Source organism: Phodopus roborovskii, unplaced genomic scaffold, assembly GCF_943737965.1.
Source record: "Phodopus roborovskii unplaced genomic scaffold, PHOROB, whole genome shotgun sequence".
Taxonomy (NCBI): domain Eukaryota; kingdom Metazoa; phylum Chordata; class Mammalia; order Rodentia; family Cricetidae; genus Phodopus; species Phodopus roborovskii.
In genome coordinates, this window is record NW_026125264.1 from 3,323,536 (window position 1) to 3,339,398 (window position 15,863).

At 47.5% G+C, this 15,863-nt stretch overlaps 1 protein-coding gene across 2 annotated transcripts; it reads left to right on the forward strand.

The window, feature by feature from the left end:
* The first annotated feature begins 1,294 nt into the window (after positions 1 to 1,294).
* Trib3 (tribbles pseudokinase 3) lies at positions 1,295 to 11,679 on the forward strand. 2 transcript variants are annotated; one of them, XM_051193305.1, is made up of 4 exons: positions 1,295 to 1,435; positions 5,649 to 5,936; positions 8,525 to 8,817; positions 10,429 to 11,679. In XM_051193305.1, the coding sequence occupies exons 1-4, from the start codon at positions 1,337 to 1,339 to the stop codon at positions 10,907 to 10,909; spliced, it is 1,161 nt and encodes a 386-aa protein (XP_051049262.1). In that variant the 5' UTR covers positions 1,295 to 1,336; the 3' UTR covers positions 10,910 to 11,679. The 2 variants fall into 2 exon arrangements, with proteins under 2 accessions (XP_051049262.1, XP_051049271.1); XM_051193314.1 differs by lacking the exon at positions 1,295 to 1,435 and adding an exon at positions 4,913 to 5,172.
* Positions 11,680 to 15,863: the final 4,184 nt, after the last annotated feature.

Below are 15,863 nucleotides of genomic sequence, written 5' to 3' on the forward strand. Positions count from 1 at the left end.
ACCACACACACATTCACTCTCACCACACACCACACACACACACACACACCACACACACACCACACATATACCACACATACATACACACTATACACAACCACACACACACACCACACACCACACACACAGCACACACACACACCACATAACACACACACACACCACACACACCACACACACACACCACACACACACCACACACATCACACACACACACACACACACACACACACACCACGTACACCACACACATCACAGACCCAGGATATAAGAAATAGTGTAGCTGAGTCTAGGGAGGGATTGGTAGTAATTCCAGGTCACCCAAAGCCAGACAAAATCAGTCAGGATCAGCTCCTCCCTGCAGCCTTCTAGCTTCTTCTCCTGCAGGGAAGGAAGGCAAAGCCCTTCCTTCATGCTTGCTGAGGGATGGGAGCTTCCCGGGCATCTTTCCCCGCCTCACTAGGCTCCTGAAATGGAAGATGCTTGTGGCTCTGGGACACACTGTCCTGGGTTCAGTCTCATCTGTTTCTTGTGTTTCCCTAGGCAGTTCCTTCTGCTCTCTGACACCAGTTTCCTCCCAGGAACACGGAGAGGAGGTGGAGGAAGGGACCAGCAGAGGCGTGCTATGGTGTGTCCCATGCCCCCTTAATCACTCCATGTGGCCATTGGGTCACTGGTGGTCTGGTCCTTGTCCTCTCCTGGATACAGCCCGTGCAGGCTGTGGGTGGTGACAGACCTGTGGGAAGAGCACAGGAGTCCCCGGAGAAAGGAAGATCTGCTAAAATTAGCCAGTCATGGTGGCACACGCCTTTAATCCCAGCACTCTGGAGGCAGAGGCAGGCAGATCTCTGTGAGTTTGAGGCCAGCCTGGTCTACAGATTGAGTTCCAAGATGGCCAAGGCTATGCAGAGAAACCTTGCCTCGAAAAAGCTAATAATAATAAGTCCATTTTAAGCTAGGCTTGGTGAACATGTCTATAATCCTATCTACTCCAGAGGCTGAGGCAGAAGAATAGTACATTCACGGTTGGCTTTGTCTATACAGTTGAGTTAGAGGCCAGTGTAGACAATTTAGTGAGATTGTGTCTCAATTTTTTTTTTTTTAATGTAGGAAAAGAGAGGCCTAGGCATACAGCTCACTGGCAAGATCTTGCCTGGATGCAGTCTCCTGTGGTTAGTGAAGAGCTCATGGGTGGGGCTCAGTGATTGAGCCCCTGTCTAATACGAAAAAGGCCTCAGCTTGGCCTCCAGCACTACAGAAAACAAAACAAAACCCCAAAAACTGATGGAGAAAGAGGTCACCACAAAATTAAACAGCAGCAGAACAAAACAAGATTATGCAATCCCAGCTCAATCCAGTTCTGACTGAAGCCTCAGACCTGAGTTGTGCTCTCCAGTTCTTCAGAGAGAGATGTGAAACACAGAGAAACTCTGAGGTAAGACTTCCTCCCTAAGGCACCGGGAGAGCAAGAGTCTCACATGGGAGGAGATGCCACGCCTCTGTAGTGAATCAGTTTTCCCACACAGCGATGCTGTGCTAGCACCGGACAGAGAATACAGTGACCTATTCCAACCTCCTCTTATTTTTCAGAAAACTCATCAGCTTTCATGTATGTTGTACATTTATAGATTTCTTCTCTGTGGGTATGTGTGTGCCACAGTTTGCTGAAGAAGTTGGATGACTTCTGTTTTCATCAGATGGGTTTTGAGGATCCGACTCATGTTGTCAGCCTTGGTGACAGGCACCTTTTGCACACTGAGCTATCTTGCCAGCCCACAAATTTGTTTTGTTTGTTGAGATAAGGACTCACTCAATAGGCTAGGCTGAATTTATGTTATGACAATCCTCCTGTCTTAGCCTCCTAAAGCCTGGTATCACAGGCATGGGCCACCATACCTGGCAGAACCATTAATAGCTTAGTTCCCATGATCCTTTGGATTCAAAAGAGGTGTAAACCATACAGGAGAACTGGGGGTTGGTGCTGTATGCCAGTAATCTCAGCACTCCAGAGAGTTAGACACCAGCCTAGTTATACAATGAGACCTTTGAATCAGGCCAAGTATGGTGGCATGCACATGTAATTTCAGCGTGTAAAAATAAGGCAGGAGGGTCAAGAGTTCCAGGCCAGCCTTGGCAGAACTGTGAATTTGAAGACTGAAGAGGCTACGTACGATCCTATCTTGATACCTTGCTCAGCCTAGACACAGGTGTGGGGGTGGAGAGGTGCCTTGGTCCTGCCTCAACTAGATGATGGGACAGACTTAGTAGACTTCCTAGGGAGGCCTTACCCTCTCCAAGGAGCAAAAGGGAGGAGGGGGAGCGGGAAAAGAGGAGGGAGGGGGAACTGCGATTGGAATGTAAGGAATAAATTAAAAAGTGAAAAAAGGGGGTAAAAGATCCTATCTCAACATATGAAAAAAAAAAAAGATGGAGGCTGACATAGTGCTTACAGTAAGGTGACATGTGGTACACACTTGTCATCAGAGCATTGGAGGCAGAGGCAGGGGGATCAGAAATCCAAGGCCAACTTCTGCTATATAACTCTATCTCAACAACACAACAACAAAACCCAAACCATACAAAATATAAAACAAAAGCAAAACAAAAGCGAAAACAATAAAACAGACTCTGAGAGAGTTTAATGCTGCTGGCAATTTTGTTGATTATTTGTTGAGATAACATGTTCAGGCTATACTAAATATGATAGATGAATAAAGTGAATTTCTTTTTAATCCCAGCACTCGGGAGGCAGAGGCAGGCAGATCTCTATGAGTTCAAGACCAGCCTGGTCTACAGAGGGAGTTCCAGGACAGGCTCCACAGAGCTACACAGAGAAACCCTGTCTTGAAAAAAAAAAATTTAAAGTTTTTGAGACAGGCAGGGTCTATGTAGCTTCAAACTTGCAACGTAGCAGGAGATGACTTTGAGCTACCACCTCCACTCCTGCTGGGGTTACCCTGGCAATATCACATCTTGAAAAGTTTGTTGGGCTTTTTGTTTGTATTTTGTTTTTTGTTTGTTTGTTTGTTTGTTGAGAGAGGGTTTCACTGTGTAGCCTTAGCTGTCCTGGAACTCACTCTGTGGACCAGACTGGCCTTGCCTCCCAAGTGCTGGGACTAATGCTGTGTACCACCATCACCCAGCACTGTGATCTACTTTAAATTACTGTGGTTATTATTATTGTTTGTTATTTATAAGGTCTGTGAGCCAGAATGGCAAGTGTAGTTAGTTACCTTGAGTCCATAGCATTTGAACAAGGGCCGGCAGAGCCAGCAAGCACTAGCTCAGGCCTGATGCTACGTGGGTGCACAGAAAACAGCCATCCCACCCTTCGTCTCTCACAGCCCTGGGGTCTTCGGCCTGTCTTGGGCTCTGAAAATAAGTTCATTTATCCCTCTCCAGCTTCCGGATGGACAGAATCAAATTAGATCCCAGAATCCTCTACTGTATGTGGATTTGGGGGAGGGAGACACAAGAGAGCTGGTTCTCTGACTTCCAGAACTAGAGAGACAAAGATGTCCTGGCCTGCCTCCCTCTAGCTCTTCCTGGAGGGATTTTTTTTCTTTTTTCCTTCTTTGATAGGAGCACTGGGCCTTTGGGGCTTTGCCAGGGTGGCTGAGTGGGGGCAGGTGTCACCGCCATGTCTAGCTTCAGCTGTGGCTGCATCTTGTTACATCCTTCCACCTCCGGTGTCCAGTGGCAACATCCCATTTACTGAGTGCCTTCCTGTCCCACACACCACTCTACGTTTCGTTTTGTTGCTGTTTATTGTTTTGTTTTTATTATTTTGTGTTCATTGGTGTTTTGCCTGTATGTATGTCTGTGTGAGGGTGCTGGATCCTCTGGAACTACAGTTATAGACAGGTGTGAGCTGCCATGTGGGTGCTGGCCATTGAACCCGGAAGAGCAGCCAGTGCTCTTAACCTGTGAGCCATCTCCCCAGCCCCAAGTTTTGTTGTTGTTGTTTTCCAAGGGTTTCTCTGTGTAGCTCTGTCTGTCCTGGAACTCACTCTGTGGACCAGGTTGGCCTGGAACTCACAGAGAGTGGCCTGCCTCTCCCTCCTAAGTGCTGGGATTTAAGGAGTACACCTGGCTAACTATTCTACATTTTGTTTGGTGTTATAGGGAATTGAACTCACTGCCTTGTGCGTGCATGCTAGACAAAAGTGCTGTGGCTGAGCTACAGCCCTCCTGCCCTCCCCCATTTCCACCCTTAAATTTCTTTTAGCTTGAAGAAGGCCTTTAGTTCTAGTACTGGGGACAGAGGCAGGTGCATCTCTATGATTTCGAGTTCAGCCTGGTCAACAGAGTGAATTCCAGGCAAGCTAGAGCTACACCGGTAAACAGACCATCCTCCTGCCTCAGGCTTTCGAGTAACTGAGGTTCTAGGTGTGTAACACACCCAGCTGGTCTAAGCGTTTTGAATTCACGAACTTACCACCGCTCACAGCAACTATATGTATGAAGTGAGCTCCGTCCCATTTTTTTTTTTTTTTTTTTTTTTTTTTTTATGGAGACGGTAACTGACGCTGTGTTTTCTTTGGTTGTTTTTGGTTTTGTTACAGAGCAAGGCCTTCTGCGTGTGCTCTCACAACCACACATCCCCAGCCAGCCAGGGCGCTAAGTGGCTTTTCTGAACTGCACTACTAGTCTGAGTAGAGCGGGTGCACCCTTGATAAGGTTGTTTTGGAATGGAGGTTCCCAGGATTCAGAACATGGGGCTTTTAGCCCAGGTCAAGCTAGGAGCTTGGTAGGTAGCACGCGATTTTTTTTTTTTTTTTCACTAGGATCTCATTCCCATTTCATAGATAGGGAAATAGGTGCAAAGAACTACGGTAAGGAGAGTTGGTGGTTTCGGGGACTACTTCGGGGGCTAAGCGGGGGTGGGGGGGGCGAGTGGCCCCGAAGGCGCAGGCGGAGCGCGCTCGGCTACAGGGGCGGGTCATGGATGGTGCAATCCAGTGCCGCAGGGCGTCAGCCGGAGATTAGCTCAGGTTTACATCAGCCAGGCGAGGATGGGAGCCCGTGTCCCCGTGCCGCACCACTTTAGCAGCGGAAGCCACCACTGCTGAATACTCGGAGGCTGAGGTCTGGCGGAGATCCGCTGGGTGAAGTGAGCTGCGGTGCACGTGCGCAGGCGGCTCTGAGAGCCGTGAGGAACCCTAGGTCAAGGTACCCGGTGGGGAATTGCAAATGGGGGGGGGCGGTGTTTCGCTGAGTGTGGCAAGGATATTGGGAGTCCCGACATATTTATGAGTATTCATGTATATTTTCTCCTGACTCTTTCTTTCGTTCTCTGTCACTCTCGCTTTCTCGCTCTCTAACTCCAGCGTCTGGGAGCGCCCTGGAACTGAGAGGTTACAGTAGGCTTATTATGCAGCCCAGGCAGGCCAGGAACTCGCCACCCTCCTGCCTTTGCTTCTCCGATGCTGGCAGTGTATGGGTGTGTCCGTATGACCAGCTTTCCTTATTGCATTATTATTATTAAGTCTTTCATTCGTAGCGGGTTCCTTCCCTCCCCAGCTGTCCTTGCATTTGAGAGCGCCATGCCTAGGGAGCTTCGGAAAACCCACAGTGATGATTATCTCTGTCCAGAGGGTCCTAGCAGGGAAGATGGGGACTACCAGTCATTCTTCCCTTCTCTCTAGATGCGAGCCACCCCTCTGGCTGCTTCTACTGGTGTCCCTCGCCAGAAGAAACCGTTGGAGTTCAATGACAACATTGACGCCGAATGTACAGTCCTAAAACGAGTGAGAGGACCCGAGCCTGGGCCACCCCCCTGCCTGCTATCCCTGAGTCCACCTCCTGCCTCAGAGTTGTCACCGGCTGTGGCCCCTGCAACCCGGCTGGGACCTTATGTCCTCTTGGAACAAGAGCAAGGCAGCCGCACTTACCGGGCCCTGCATTGTCCCACAGGCACAGAGTACACCTGCAAGGTATGGTCTATGGGCTCTCCCCTCTAGCATCCCAGGACCCTGCAAAAGGACTGGGACCCAGAGGATGGCAGGGTTCTGGTTTTGCAGATTATCACTGGGCTCCTCAACTGACAAAACTTCATAGAGCATAGTACATGCAGTGTACCTACTGTGTCCAAAAAAAACAGACCCAAGCAGGGTGTGGTGGCACATGTCTGTAATCCCAACACTGGAGAGGTCGAGACAGGAGGATTGCCTCAAATTTCAGGCAAGCCTGGGGTACATACTGAGAACCTGTTTCAAAACCAAAACAAACCTAGTCCCAGTGCTCCTGCTATCAAACTGACATTCTAGTGAGAGGCATGGAGAGGTGTAAAGATATGAGCACAAGGCTGGGGGACAGCTCAGTTGGTGAACCTCAGAATTGAGGGGAGGGGGAGCTAGAGGGAGCGTGAGGGGGAGGGATGGAGAGAGAGCACACTTATACTCCTGCACTGAGAAGGTGAAGACAGGCAGACCTCCAGAGCTCACTGGTCAGCCAGCTAACCTATTTGGCTGAGGTCACTGAGAGACTATCTCAGGTAGACAGGAGAGAGAATGAATAAAAGGGCTAGAGACATGGTTCAGTGGTTAAGAGTGTTTGTAACTCTTGCAGAGACCAAGTTCTGTTCCTAGCATCTACCTGAGGCAAATCACCACCCCCTATACAACTCCAGCTCCCGGGAAATCCAGGGCTTCTGGCTTCCTCGGGCATCTGCACATACACAGACTCCCCCCCCCCCACACACACAGACACACACACTATTGAAAATAAATTTCAAGAAAAAAAAATTGCATGTCACCTGAGGAATGACACTAGAGGTTTTCCTCGGGCTCCCACAGGTGCACACACCAGAAGAGAACAGGCAGTGGTGAGCATCATGGGAATAAAGCTGGTGCCAGTGGGGATCAAGAAGCAAAGAGAGGAGGAGGCAGACATGTAGGAGTGCAGGGGAACATCCGGAAGTCTGGGAAGGTCTTCCTGATAACAAAAGACAGTGCATGTCAGAAGTTGAAGGAGGCATGGGGAGGAGGGGCCAAGCCTGACAACACATCTATAATCAGAACACTTGAGAGGCAGAGGCAAGTGTATCTCTGAGAGTTCGAGGCCAGCCTACATAGTGAGTTCCAGGACAGCCAGGGAGACATAGAAAGATGTCTCAAAAAGCTTACCCCTCCCTAAAAAAATAGATACAAAGGTATTAGGCAGGACCAGGCTTTGGGGGAGAAAGAAAAAGGAGTATGTGTATTTATTTCCTCCATGCTGTCCTAGCTATTTTTAAAATTATTTTTATTATTTTATATGTATGGGTATTTTGCTTGTGTGTATGTCTGGATCTCCTGGAACTGGGGTTAAGAGACAGTTGTGAGCTGGGCAGTGGTGGCACACTCAGAAGGCAGAGGCAGGAGGATTTCAGTGAGTTCGACGGCAGCTTTGATTGTTACACAGAGAAACTCTGTTTCAAAACAAAAGGTAGCTGTGAGCTACTGTGTGGGTGTTGGGACTTGAACCTGGGTCCTCTAGAAGAGCAATCAGTGCTCTTGACCACTGACTCATCTCTCTAGCCCCCCCACACTTTTTTTTTTTTAAAAATCATATGCTTTACATTTTTCATAGAATAAATATATTACAGTCAAACACAACAAAGTGGTCTATCAGCTCTGCATTAGCAGCTTCTAACAGGTTCTAGTGTGGCTTTGCACAAGTAACCTCCCTTAGTCTGAACTTCAGTTTCATTCTCCATTATACTGGAACCACCTTCCAGGTGTGTGCTTAATGCGAACAAACTCTGAGCACAGTTCCCAAATGCCCCATGGGAAGTTTTCCCCATGACTGTATTTGGATTATTCAGGTCTCTTCTGAGTCATGTGGAGTCCACCTTTTTTGGGATTTTTTTGTTTTTGTTTTTTGTTTTGGTCACAGTCTCACTGTGTAGCTCTGGCTAGCCTGGAACTTTGTAGATCAGGCTGGCCTCAAACTCACGGAGATCCACCCGGCTCTGCCTCCTGAGTGCTAAGATTAAAGACATGTATCGCCACGGCAGGCTGGAACTTTATAAAATAAGCACTCCCTTCCAAAATACTTGTCCATCAAAGACTGGCCCTGGGTTTGATCTTCAAGACTGAAAAACAAAGTATTCTGGATTCTAGCATCTTCTTGGTTCCTTTGGAAGATGTGGTCTGTGGGCTTCCATGTGCTGCACTGTGGACAAGTGACTGTAAGGAGGCTTTGGTGGTGGCCTGCCCCTAGGAGTGTCTGTCTATTTGGTTTACACCCTAGTTTCACTTCTTTGAGGTCTAAGGTCACACACAGGGTGGCAGTTTAGAGCACAGAGATGGGTGCACCAGCTCTAGTCCAAATGTGCTACTTGCTGGCCTTGTGGCCCCAGACCTCCTGACCCATGGCCTGTGGAGTGTTGGCTGATGTCAGACTATGAGTGACTTGCTAAGCAAGGCCCCCTATGTGTGTAGTTCACAGTGTGTCTAATGGTTGGCTATCCGTGCCCCTTTGCTAGGCCATCCTGGCTTCCCAGGTCCCTAGCTGTGCTTATACCTGGCTCTGTCCCCAGGTGTACCCGGCCTGTGAGGCCCAGGAGGTGCTGGCACCCTATGAACAGCTGCCTACCCATCAGCATGTGGCCCGTCCTGCAGACATCCTGCTGGGCTCTCAGTTCCTCTACATCTTCTTCTCGAAGACCCATGGAGACTTGCACAGTCTGGTGCGCAGCCGCCGTGGTATCCCTGAGCCTGAGGCTATTGTGCTTTTCCGGCAGATGGCTGCTATGGTGGCACACTGCCACCAACATGGGCTTGTCTTGCGTGACCTCAAACTGCGTCGCTTTGTCTTCAGCAATTGTGAGAGGTAAGTGTGACCCCAGAGGTACATTTGAGAAGTGGGCCACGGCAGGGAAGCTAAGATCCACGAGGGCAGAGTAACAGGCAGGAAGAGCTAAGGTGTAGCACAGTGGTAAAACACCAGCTTAATACTTGCAAATCTCTAGATTCCATTCTAGGCAGCAAAAAAATAGACAGGAAAAGAAATCCCCAGCACTGAGTGACAGTGGCCTGTGGTGTGGAGTCTGTAACCCTAATGCTGAGCATGGGGGAGAGGGACAGAGACAGGCAGATCCCCATAGATCTCTGACCAGCTAGCCTATCTAATTGGTGAGCTTCTAGTTTATGAGAGACTCCATCTCAAGTTAAGTAAGGAACAAAGGAATTGCTGGAGGGTGCTAGCACACACCTTTAAATCCTGGTAGAGGCAGAGATGGGTGGATCTCAGCGAGCTGGAGGTCAGCCTAGCATACATAGTGAATTCCATGCCAGTGAGATCCTGTCTCACACACACACTTGCGCGTGCACTCGCACACACGTTGTGTATTGGGGGAGGGGAGGGTTGGAGGGATGATTCAAAGGTTAAAATGCTTTTGCTCTTGCAGAGGACCCAGGATCAGTTCCCAGCACCCACACGGTGCTAACAACCATGATCTCTAGCTACAATTCCAGGGGAGCTGACAACCTCTTTTGGCCATTGTGGGCACTGCATGTTCATGGTCCCCAGACATACACACACACAGGAAAACATCCACTCAGAATAAAAAGTAATATATATATATATATATATATATATATATATTTTTTTTTTTTTTTTTTTTTTTTTTTTTAAAGAAAGAAGCTGGGCAGTGGTGGTACACACCTTTAATCCCAGCACTCCAGAGGTAGAGGCAGAAGGGTCTCTGAATTCAAGGCCATCTTGGTCTGTAGAGTGAGTTCCAGGACAGCTAGGACTGTTACACAAAGAAACCCTGTCTCAAAAAAACAAAAAAAGAATGAAAAGAAATGGAGAAAGATCAAGGAAGACACCTAAAATTGACCTCTGGCCTCCAAATGGGCACACCCTTGCCCCTACACACATACAGTACACACAAATCACACATTTTGAAAATTACAAAAATAAAATAAAAACTAAAAAGAGGAAAGGGATAGAACTTAGCATTCACAATCTAGTTCTCTAGTTTCTTTGTCAAATTTGACTCAGTGCTATGGAAGCCCCTTGGGGTGGAGGGCAGGCAAATCTCTGTAGGTTCGAGGCCAGCCTGGTACACACCTTTAATCCCAGCACTCCAGAGGGAGAGGCAGAAGGGTCTCTGAATTCAAGGCCATCTTGGTCTGCAGAGTGAGTTTCAGGACAGCCAGGGCTACACAGAGACCCATTGAAGACAAACAAACAAACAAAATTACTAAGACATTGTGGCTCAGCATGACAGCCCATTGCTATAAACCCAGCACTTAGGAGGTTAGTAAGTTAGTAAGTTAGAAGTTAGCCAGGACAATGTAGTGAAATCTTATCTCCAAAAAATACCCCCCAAAGAAAACCCTGATTAAAAAACAAAGACAGGGACTGGAGAGATTGTTTGGTGACTTCTATTCCAGAGGACTTAAGAAAGACCTGATCTTTCTGTCTGTGACCCAGGACAAAGCTGGTGCTGGAGAACCTGGAGGATGCTTGTGTGATGACTGGACCAGATGACTCTCTGTGGGACAAGCATGCATGCCCTGCCTACGTGGGGCCAGAGATACTCAGTTCCAAGCCCTCCTACTCTGGCAAAGCAGCTGATGTCTGGAGCCTGGGTGTGGCACTGTTCACTATGCTGGCTGGTCACTACCCATTCCAGGACTCTGAGCCAGCTTTGCTCTTTGGCAAGATCCGTAGAGGGACCTTTGCCCTGCCTGAAGGTCTATCAGCCCCAGCCCGATGCCTGATCCGCTGTCTCCTTCGCAAGGAACCTTCACAGCGTCTAGTGGCCCCAGGCATCCTTCTGCATCCGTGGTTGAAGGAGGACCACATCCTTGTCACCCCTCTACAGTCAGGCTGCCGGGAGACTGACCAGGTGGTCCCAGATGGACCAGGATTGGAGGAGACTGAGGAAGGGGACATGGGACTGTATGGCTAGGGCCACCCTACTGGCCCCTCAGTTGCAAGCTGTGAATCGAGTACCTGCCTCCAAGCTTTCTCCTGTCTCTTTGGGCCAAGCTAACCCTTAAGTGCCTTTCAGGAGGAAGAAACAGCCACTGTGCCTCATGCATTCCATGCTCTCTTACAGGCATTTTGGGGTGATGCTCCCTTAGTGCCAAGCCCTGTTATAGGTGCTATGAACAGCAAAGAGCTGGGGTGGAGTAGAGGATACCTTGCTGGCTGAGTTGCCACAGTGTCATATACTCCCAGGCCAGCATCTGCCCTGGCCACATTTCATACCAGGGTTGGCCTTCTCTGGGCTGGGACTAGGCTTCTGTTCACAGGACAGTCCCCATCATTGGTGCCCCAGATGCCTTGTATCTTGCACTTTAAACAAAGGGAGCATCTTTTGTGCCAAAGACCAAAGGCCTCACTCACCCTGTGCCTCAGGACCACAAGTCAGGCCAGGCTGGAATCCTGCTACCAGGATCTGCCCCCTAGGCAGGAAAGCCTGCTTGAAGGCTTGGCCCAAGATTCAAGCCAAAAGGATGAGACTCCATCAAAGAAGCAAGCATCCACCTCCAGCGTCGTGGCCTCTAACTGGAGCCCCACGGTTGGAGAGGAAAGGACAAGATAGGGACGGACTACTGCCAGAGAAAGTCTCAGACCCTGTCCTGGGGACTCGGTACCCAGGCCCACTGTCAGTATGTGGTTTTGTTGAGTTGATAGGTATTTTCACTATGTGCCTAATAAAAGAGAACTGTGAATAAGTTCTATGTGCTAGAGTTCTACCTTCTAACATCCTTTGTGATTTTCCCTGCCTTCAACACTGGCCCCAACACAAAAGCCAGATACATCTCAACCCCAACCACGTGGTTTGTGATAAGATTCCCTGCTGATATTCCTGCCCATGTTTCTTCTAGAAACCTCTGGTGTCATGTGGGGAGCTTTCCAAGCTGAGGGCAGGTGTAGCTCAGATGTAAGGGCACGTCTGACATGCTAATGGGGTGTGGGTTCGTTCCATCCTCAGCCCAATGGGAGGGGTCAGCTTAAACAGGAGGTAACATTTTGCATAAAGATGGGTCAGTGACCAGGGTGGTTTTAGGGCAGGTCAACCTGGCTCTCCCAGATGTTGGCAGGATGTCTGCTTTCTTCACTCCTTCAGTCCTTGGCTGTTTTCCATGGAGGCAGCTGGCACCGTGTCACATTACACAAAGAAAAGTGGCATTGTAGGTCTTAAGAACTCAGTACTTGAGAGTCAGGCTGCCCCAAATCCAGAACACACCAACTGTTGGGTCCTCAACAAATTTCTTAGCCAATATATACCTCAGGCTTTTCATCTTGGAAGGTGAAGGAACGTGTGTGTGTGTGTGTGTGTGTGTGTGTGTGTGTGTGATGTACATACGCATGCCTATACATGCAGGGGCTGGAGGTAGACATCTCGAATCACAGTTTTTTCTTTGCTTGTCTTGCTTTTCAAGACAGGGTTTCTTGGTGTAGCTCTTGCCATCCTGGAATTCACTCTGTAGACCAGGCTGGCCTTGAACTCAGAGATCCACCTGCCTCTGCCTTCTAAGTGTTGTTGGGAATAAAGGCGTGCACCACCACAGCCTGGCTGAGTAGGGTCTCTCAAGTAAACCCTGATCTCCCTGATATGGCTAGTCTTGTCAGCCAGCTTGCTATGGGATCCTGTCTCTATATTCCAAGACATTTGTGTGGGTTCTGGGGATGTGCATGAGGGTCCTCACAGTGAACAAACACTTTCAGCCCTGAGCCATCTCCCCAGTACCAAGAAAGTATTCAAAACAAGCAGGATCTGGCATCATCACCTTGCAGGAAGCATATGCTGTTTCCGCAGCTCCAGAAAGTGTGTCTAATTGTTCCCCACACTCCCAGAATGGTCCTATGGCTTCTCCCTGGCATTAGTCTGAAGGAAGTATGTGGGCACCAAATGATTCTACAGCCAACATCTTATACAGGCTCTGAGAATCCTTCACAGGCTCAGCCATCATGCCATGTGATGGTCTCCCGGTTTCAAAACATAAGGAAGTCTGGTGCCCACGATGTTCATGTCACACGGCTTAGTGTGGAAGGCACAAAAACAGATTTGTTATTGATGGGAGGAGCAGAAACTGTGTGGCTAATAATAAAAATATATTTCTATAAACACACACACATATGTATGTATGTATGTATATGCATATTGGAGCCACATGTGATATTATATGATCATAATCCCAACAGAGAGAGGCAGAAGAATTCCTATGACTTTGAGGTTAACTGAAATACATAGTGTGTTCCAGGCTGGGTAAGGCTGCATAGTAAAACCCTGTCTTTAAGATTTACTGTAACATGATTAATAAAAGACACAGAGACTGATGTTGGGGTTCAAGCTTCAAGCTGAAGATCAGAAAAGTAAAGCAGCCAGCCACAAACTCTTACCTCTAGCTGAGGCTAAAAGGTGACCCTGGCTCCACCAAACCTGACGGAAATCCCAGTCTGGCTCCTCATCATGACTGGAGAATCCTGAGACTTCAATGTCTTCCTATCTTGAATGTGGCTGGAGAATGAATGCCAGCTCCAAGATCTTGCTCCTGTCTTATATACCTCCCTAGTGCTAGGATTAAAGGTGTGTGATCCCAGGTGCTGAGATCATCTTTGTGTGAGCTGTTTCTCTTTAGGACTGGATCAATCTTGGATAGCTCGGTGACCTTGCACTCAGTCTACCTCTTAATCCTGAGTGTGTACCTTTAATCTCTATAGCTCAAGGCTGAATTTGCTTTCTGAATCTTCAGGCAAGCTTTAATAAATCATAAATAATACATCACCACATTTACTTTTATTTCTGTGTGTATGTGCTTTATTTTATGTGTGTGTGTGTGTGTGTGTGTGTGCATGTGTATACAGGCATGCAGGAACCCATGGAGGCCAGAGAGGGAGTAGGATCCCTTGGAACTGGAATCACTAACAGTTGTGAGTTGCCTAAGGTGGATGCCTAGAACAGAATTCTTTTTCTATAAGCTCTCTTAACTACCGAGTCATCATCCTAGCTCAGACTCTGTCTTAAAAAAAAAAAAAAAAAAAAAAAAAAAAAACATAACATGGTGAGTTTGAGTCCAACTTGGTCTACAGAGCTAGTTCCAGGACAGCTCTAAAGCTACACAGAGAAACCCTGTCTCAAAAAACAAAAACAAACAAACAAAAAAGCCCCAAAACATAACATGGGGACTAATAGGAGGAAAGAAGGGAGGGATGGAAGGAGAAAATATAGCTTGGCTATAAGTGCTTTCCTACAAGGCATTCATGAGGCTCTGGGTTTGCTTCTGCCTCTCTCTCCTGGGACACTGCACTGGGGACAGCCAGCTGCCATTTGATGAAGGCAAGTAATTAGCCCTGTGGAGACTTCTGTGTGTACACAGGCTCATGCTCACGAGGAATGGGGTTTGCCTGCAAAGCAGTCTGTAGCCCCAATCAAATCTCAGTCCAAGATCTAGCCAGAACCACCCAAGAAGTGGTTCTCTGTTCCTGACCCTCCGAAAGAAATGTTTATTGTTGGGTGTTTGTTTGAGACAGTGTCAAAATAAGTAGCTCAAATTGGCTCTAAGTCTGTGATCTTCTTGCCTCCACCTCCAGAGTCCTGGGATCACAATTGTGTGCCACCATGTTCTGTCTACTGTTTTTAGTTTTTCAAGACAGGGAGTCTCTGTATAGCAGCTGTGGTCCTGGAACTTGAGTTGTAGACCCGGCTGGCCTAGAAATTACAGAGGTCCATCTGCCTCTACTTCCCAAGTGCTGGGGTTAAAGGTGTGTGCCACCATGCCAGGCCCTGTCTACTGTATTTTAGCTAACTTTGGGGTAATATAATGTGATACATATCAATAACTGGTAATTTATATAGATTCTTACAATAGTAGGAAGAAACTGAGACCCAGAGGTAGGGAATCTCCTGTTTGGGGTCACACCGACATGGAAATGTTGCCCTGATTGGGAATTTGGGTTTCAGTCTACACACTGATTTCATAGGCATCCAAAGTGAATGCCAGCTTGCCCCTTAAAGGAAGAAGTCTAAGGCCAGAAAAAAATGAGGATTGCATCCCCCCCACCAACTAATTTTTGCAGATGATGTCAGGGCTGATGGGGACACCATTATACAAAAATCTACATGGTCCACAGTAGAAAAACAAGGCAAACCTCAGACACAGACACTCAGCACTCAACTGTCATCTGGCACAGAAACAAATGTGTTACTGTGTGTAAATGGATGAACAGTAAGCTAGGAACTATTGCAAGAGTAAGAGGAAATTTCACTAAGTGGCAATGATATGAAGAAAATCTACCAGATATTTTAGAATAAAAACACACAATTTCAAATGGCAGACAGTTATAATGGCAGGGGGTTACTGCTAGTTTGAGGCCGGACTAATCGATAGGTTACTTTCAGTCCAACTGAAGTTGTATCCCAAAATTAAAAAACAAAGCAATGGAACAAAAATTGAAGTCCAAATGATGAGTTAAACAACAGATTAAACGTGACTGAGGGGGAGTTAGGGAGAAATCAAATATCACAAATTCAAGAATATTTCACAGATACAGCCGAGTCAAAATATTAAAAAAAAAAAAAGGTTTAAAATATTCTTAAAAGCTCTCAGAGGAAAAGAAGCAGAGATTATTAAAACAAAAAACAAAAGACTGTGGTGGGCTCCTGTATCTCAGCACTTGGTAGGCTTACACAGTTTTTTTTTCTTTTTCTTTTTTTTTTTTTTTTTTTTTTTTTTGAGACAGTGTTTCTTGTGTAACAGCCCTAACTGTCCTGGAACTAGCTCTGTGGATCAGGTTGACCTTGAACTCACAGAGATCCACCTGCCTCTACCCCTGGAGTGCTGGCCCTTGAGGCCAGCCTGGTCTACAAGGCCTATTCCAAACTGTCCAGGTCTACACAGTGAGATCCTCAG

Bases quoted from the DNA above. Each gene is read 5' to 3' on its own strand.
- Trib3 (XM_051193305.1), top strand. From the start codon at position 1,337: ATGCAATCCCAGCTCAATCCAGTTCTGACTGAAGCCTCAGACCTGAGT. The intron at 1,436-5,648 runs GTAAGACTTCCT...CCTTCTCTCTAG, and splicing joins AAACACAGAGAAACTCTGAG to ATGCGAGCCACCCCTCTGGC. The intron at 5,937-8,524 runs GTATGGTCTATG...CTCTGTCCCCAG, and splicing joins GCACAGAGTACACCTGCAAG to GTGTACCCGGCCTGTGAGGC.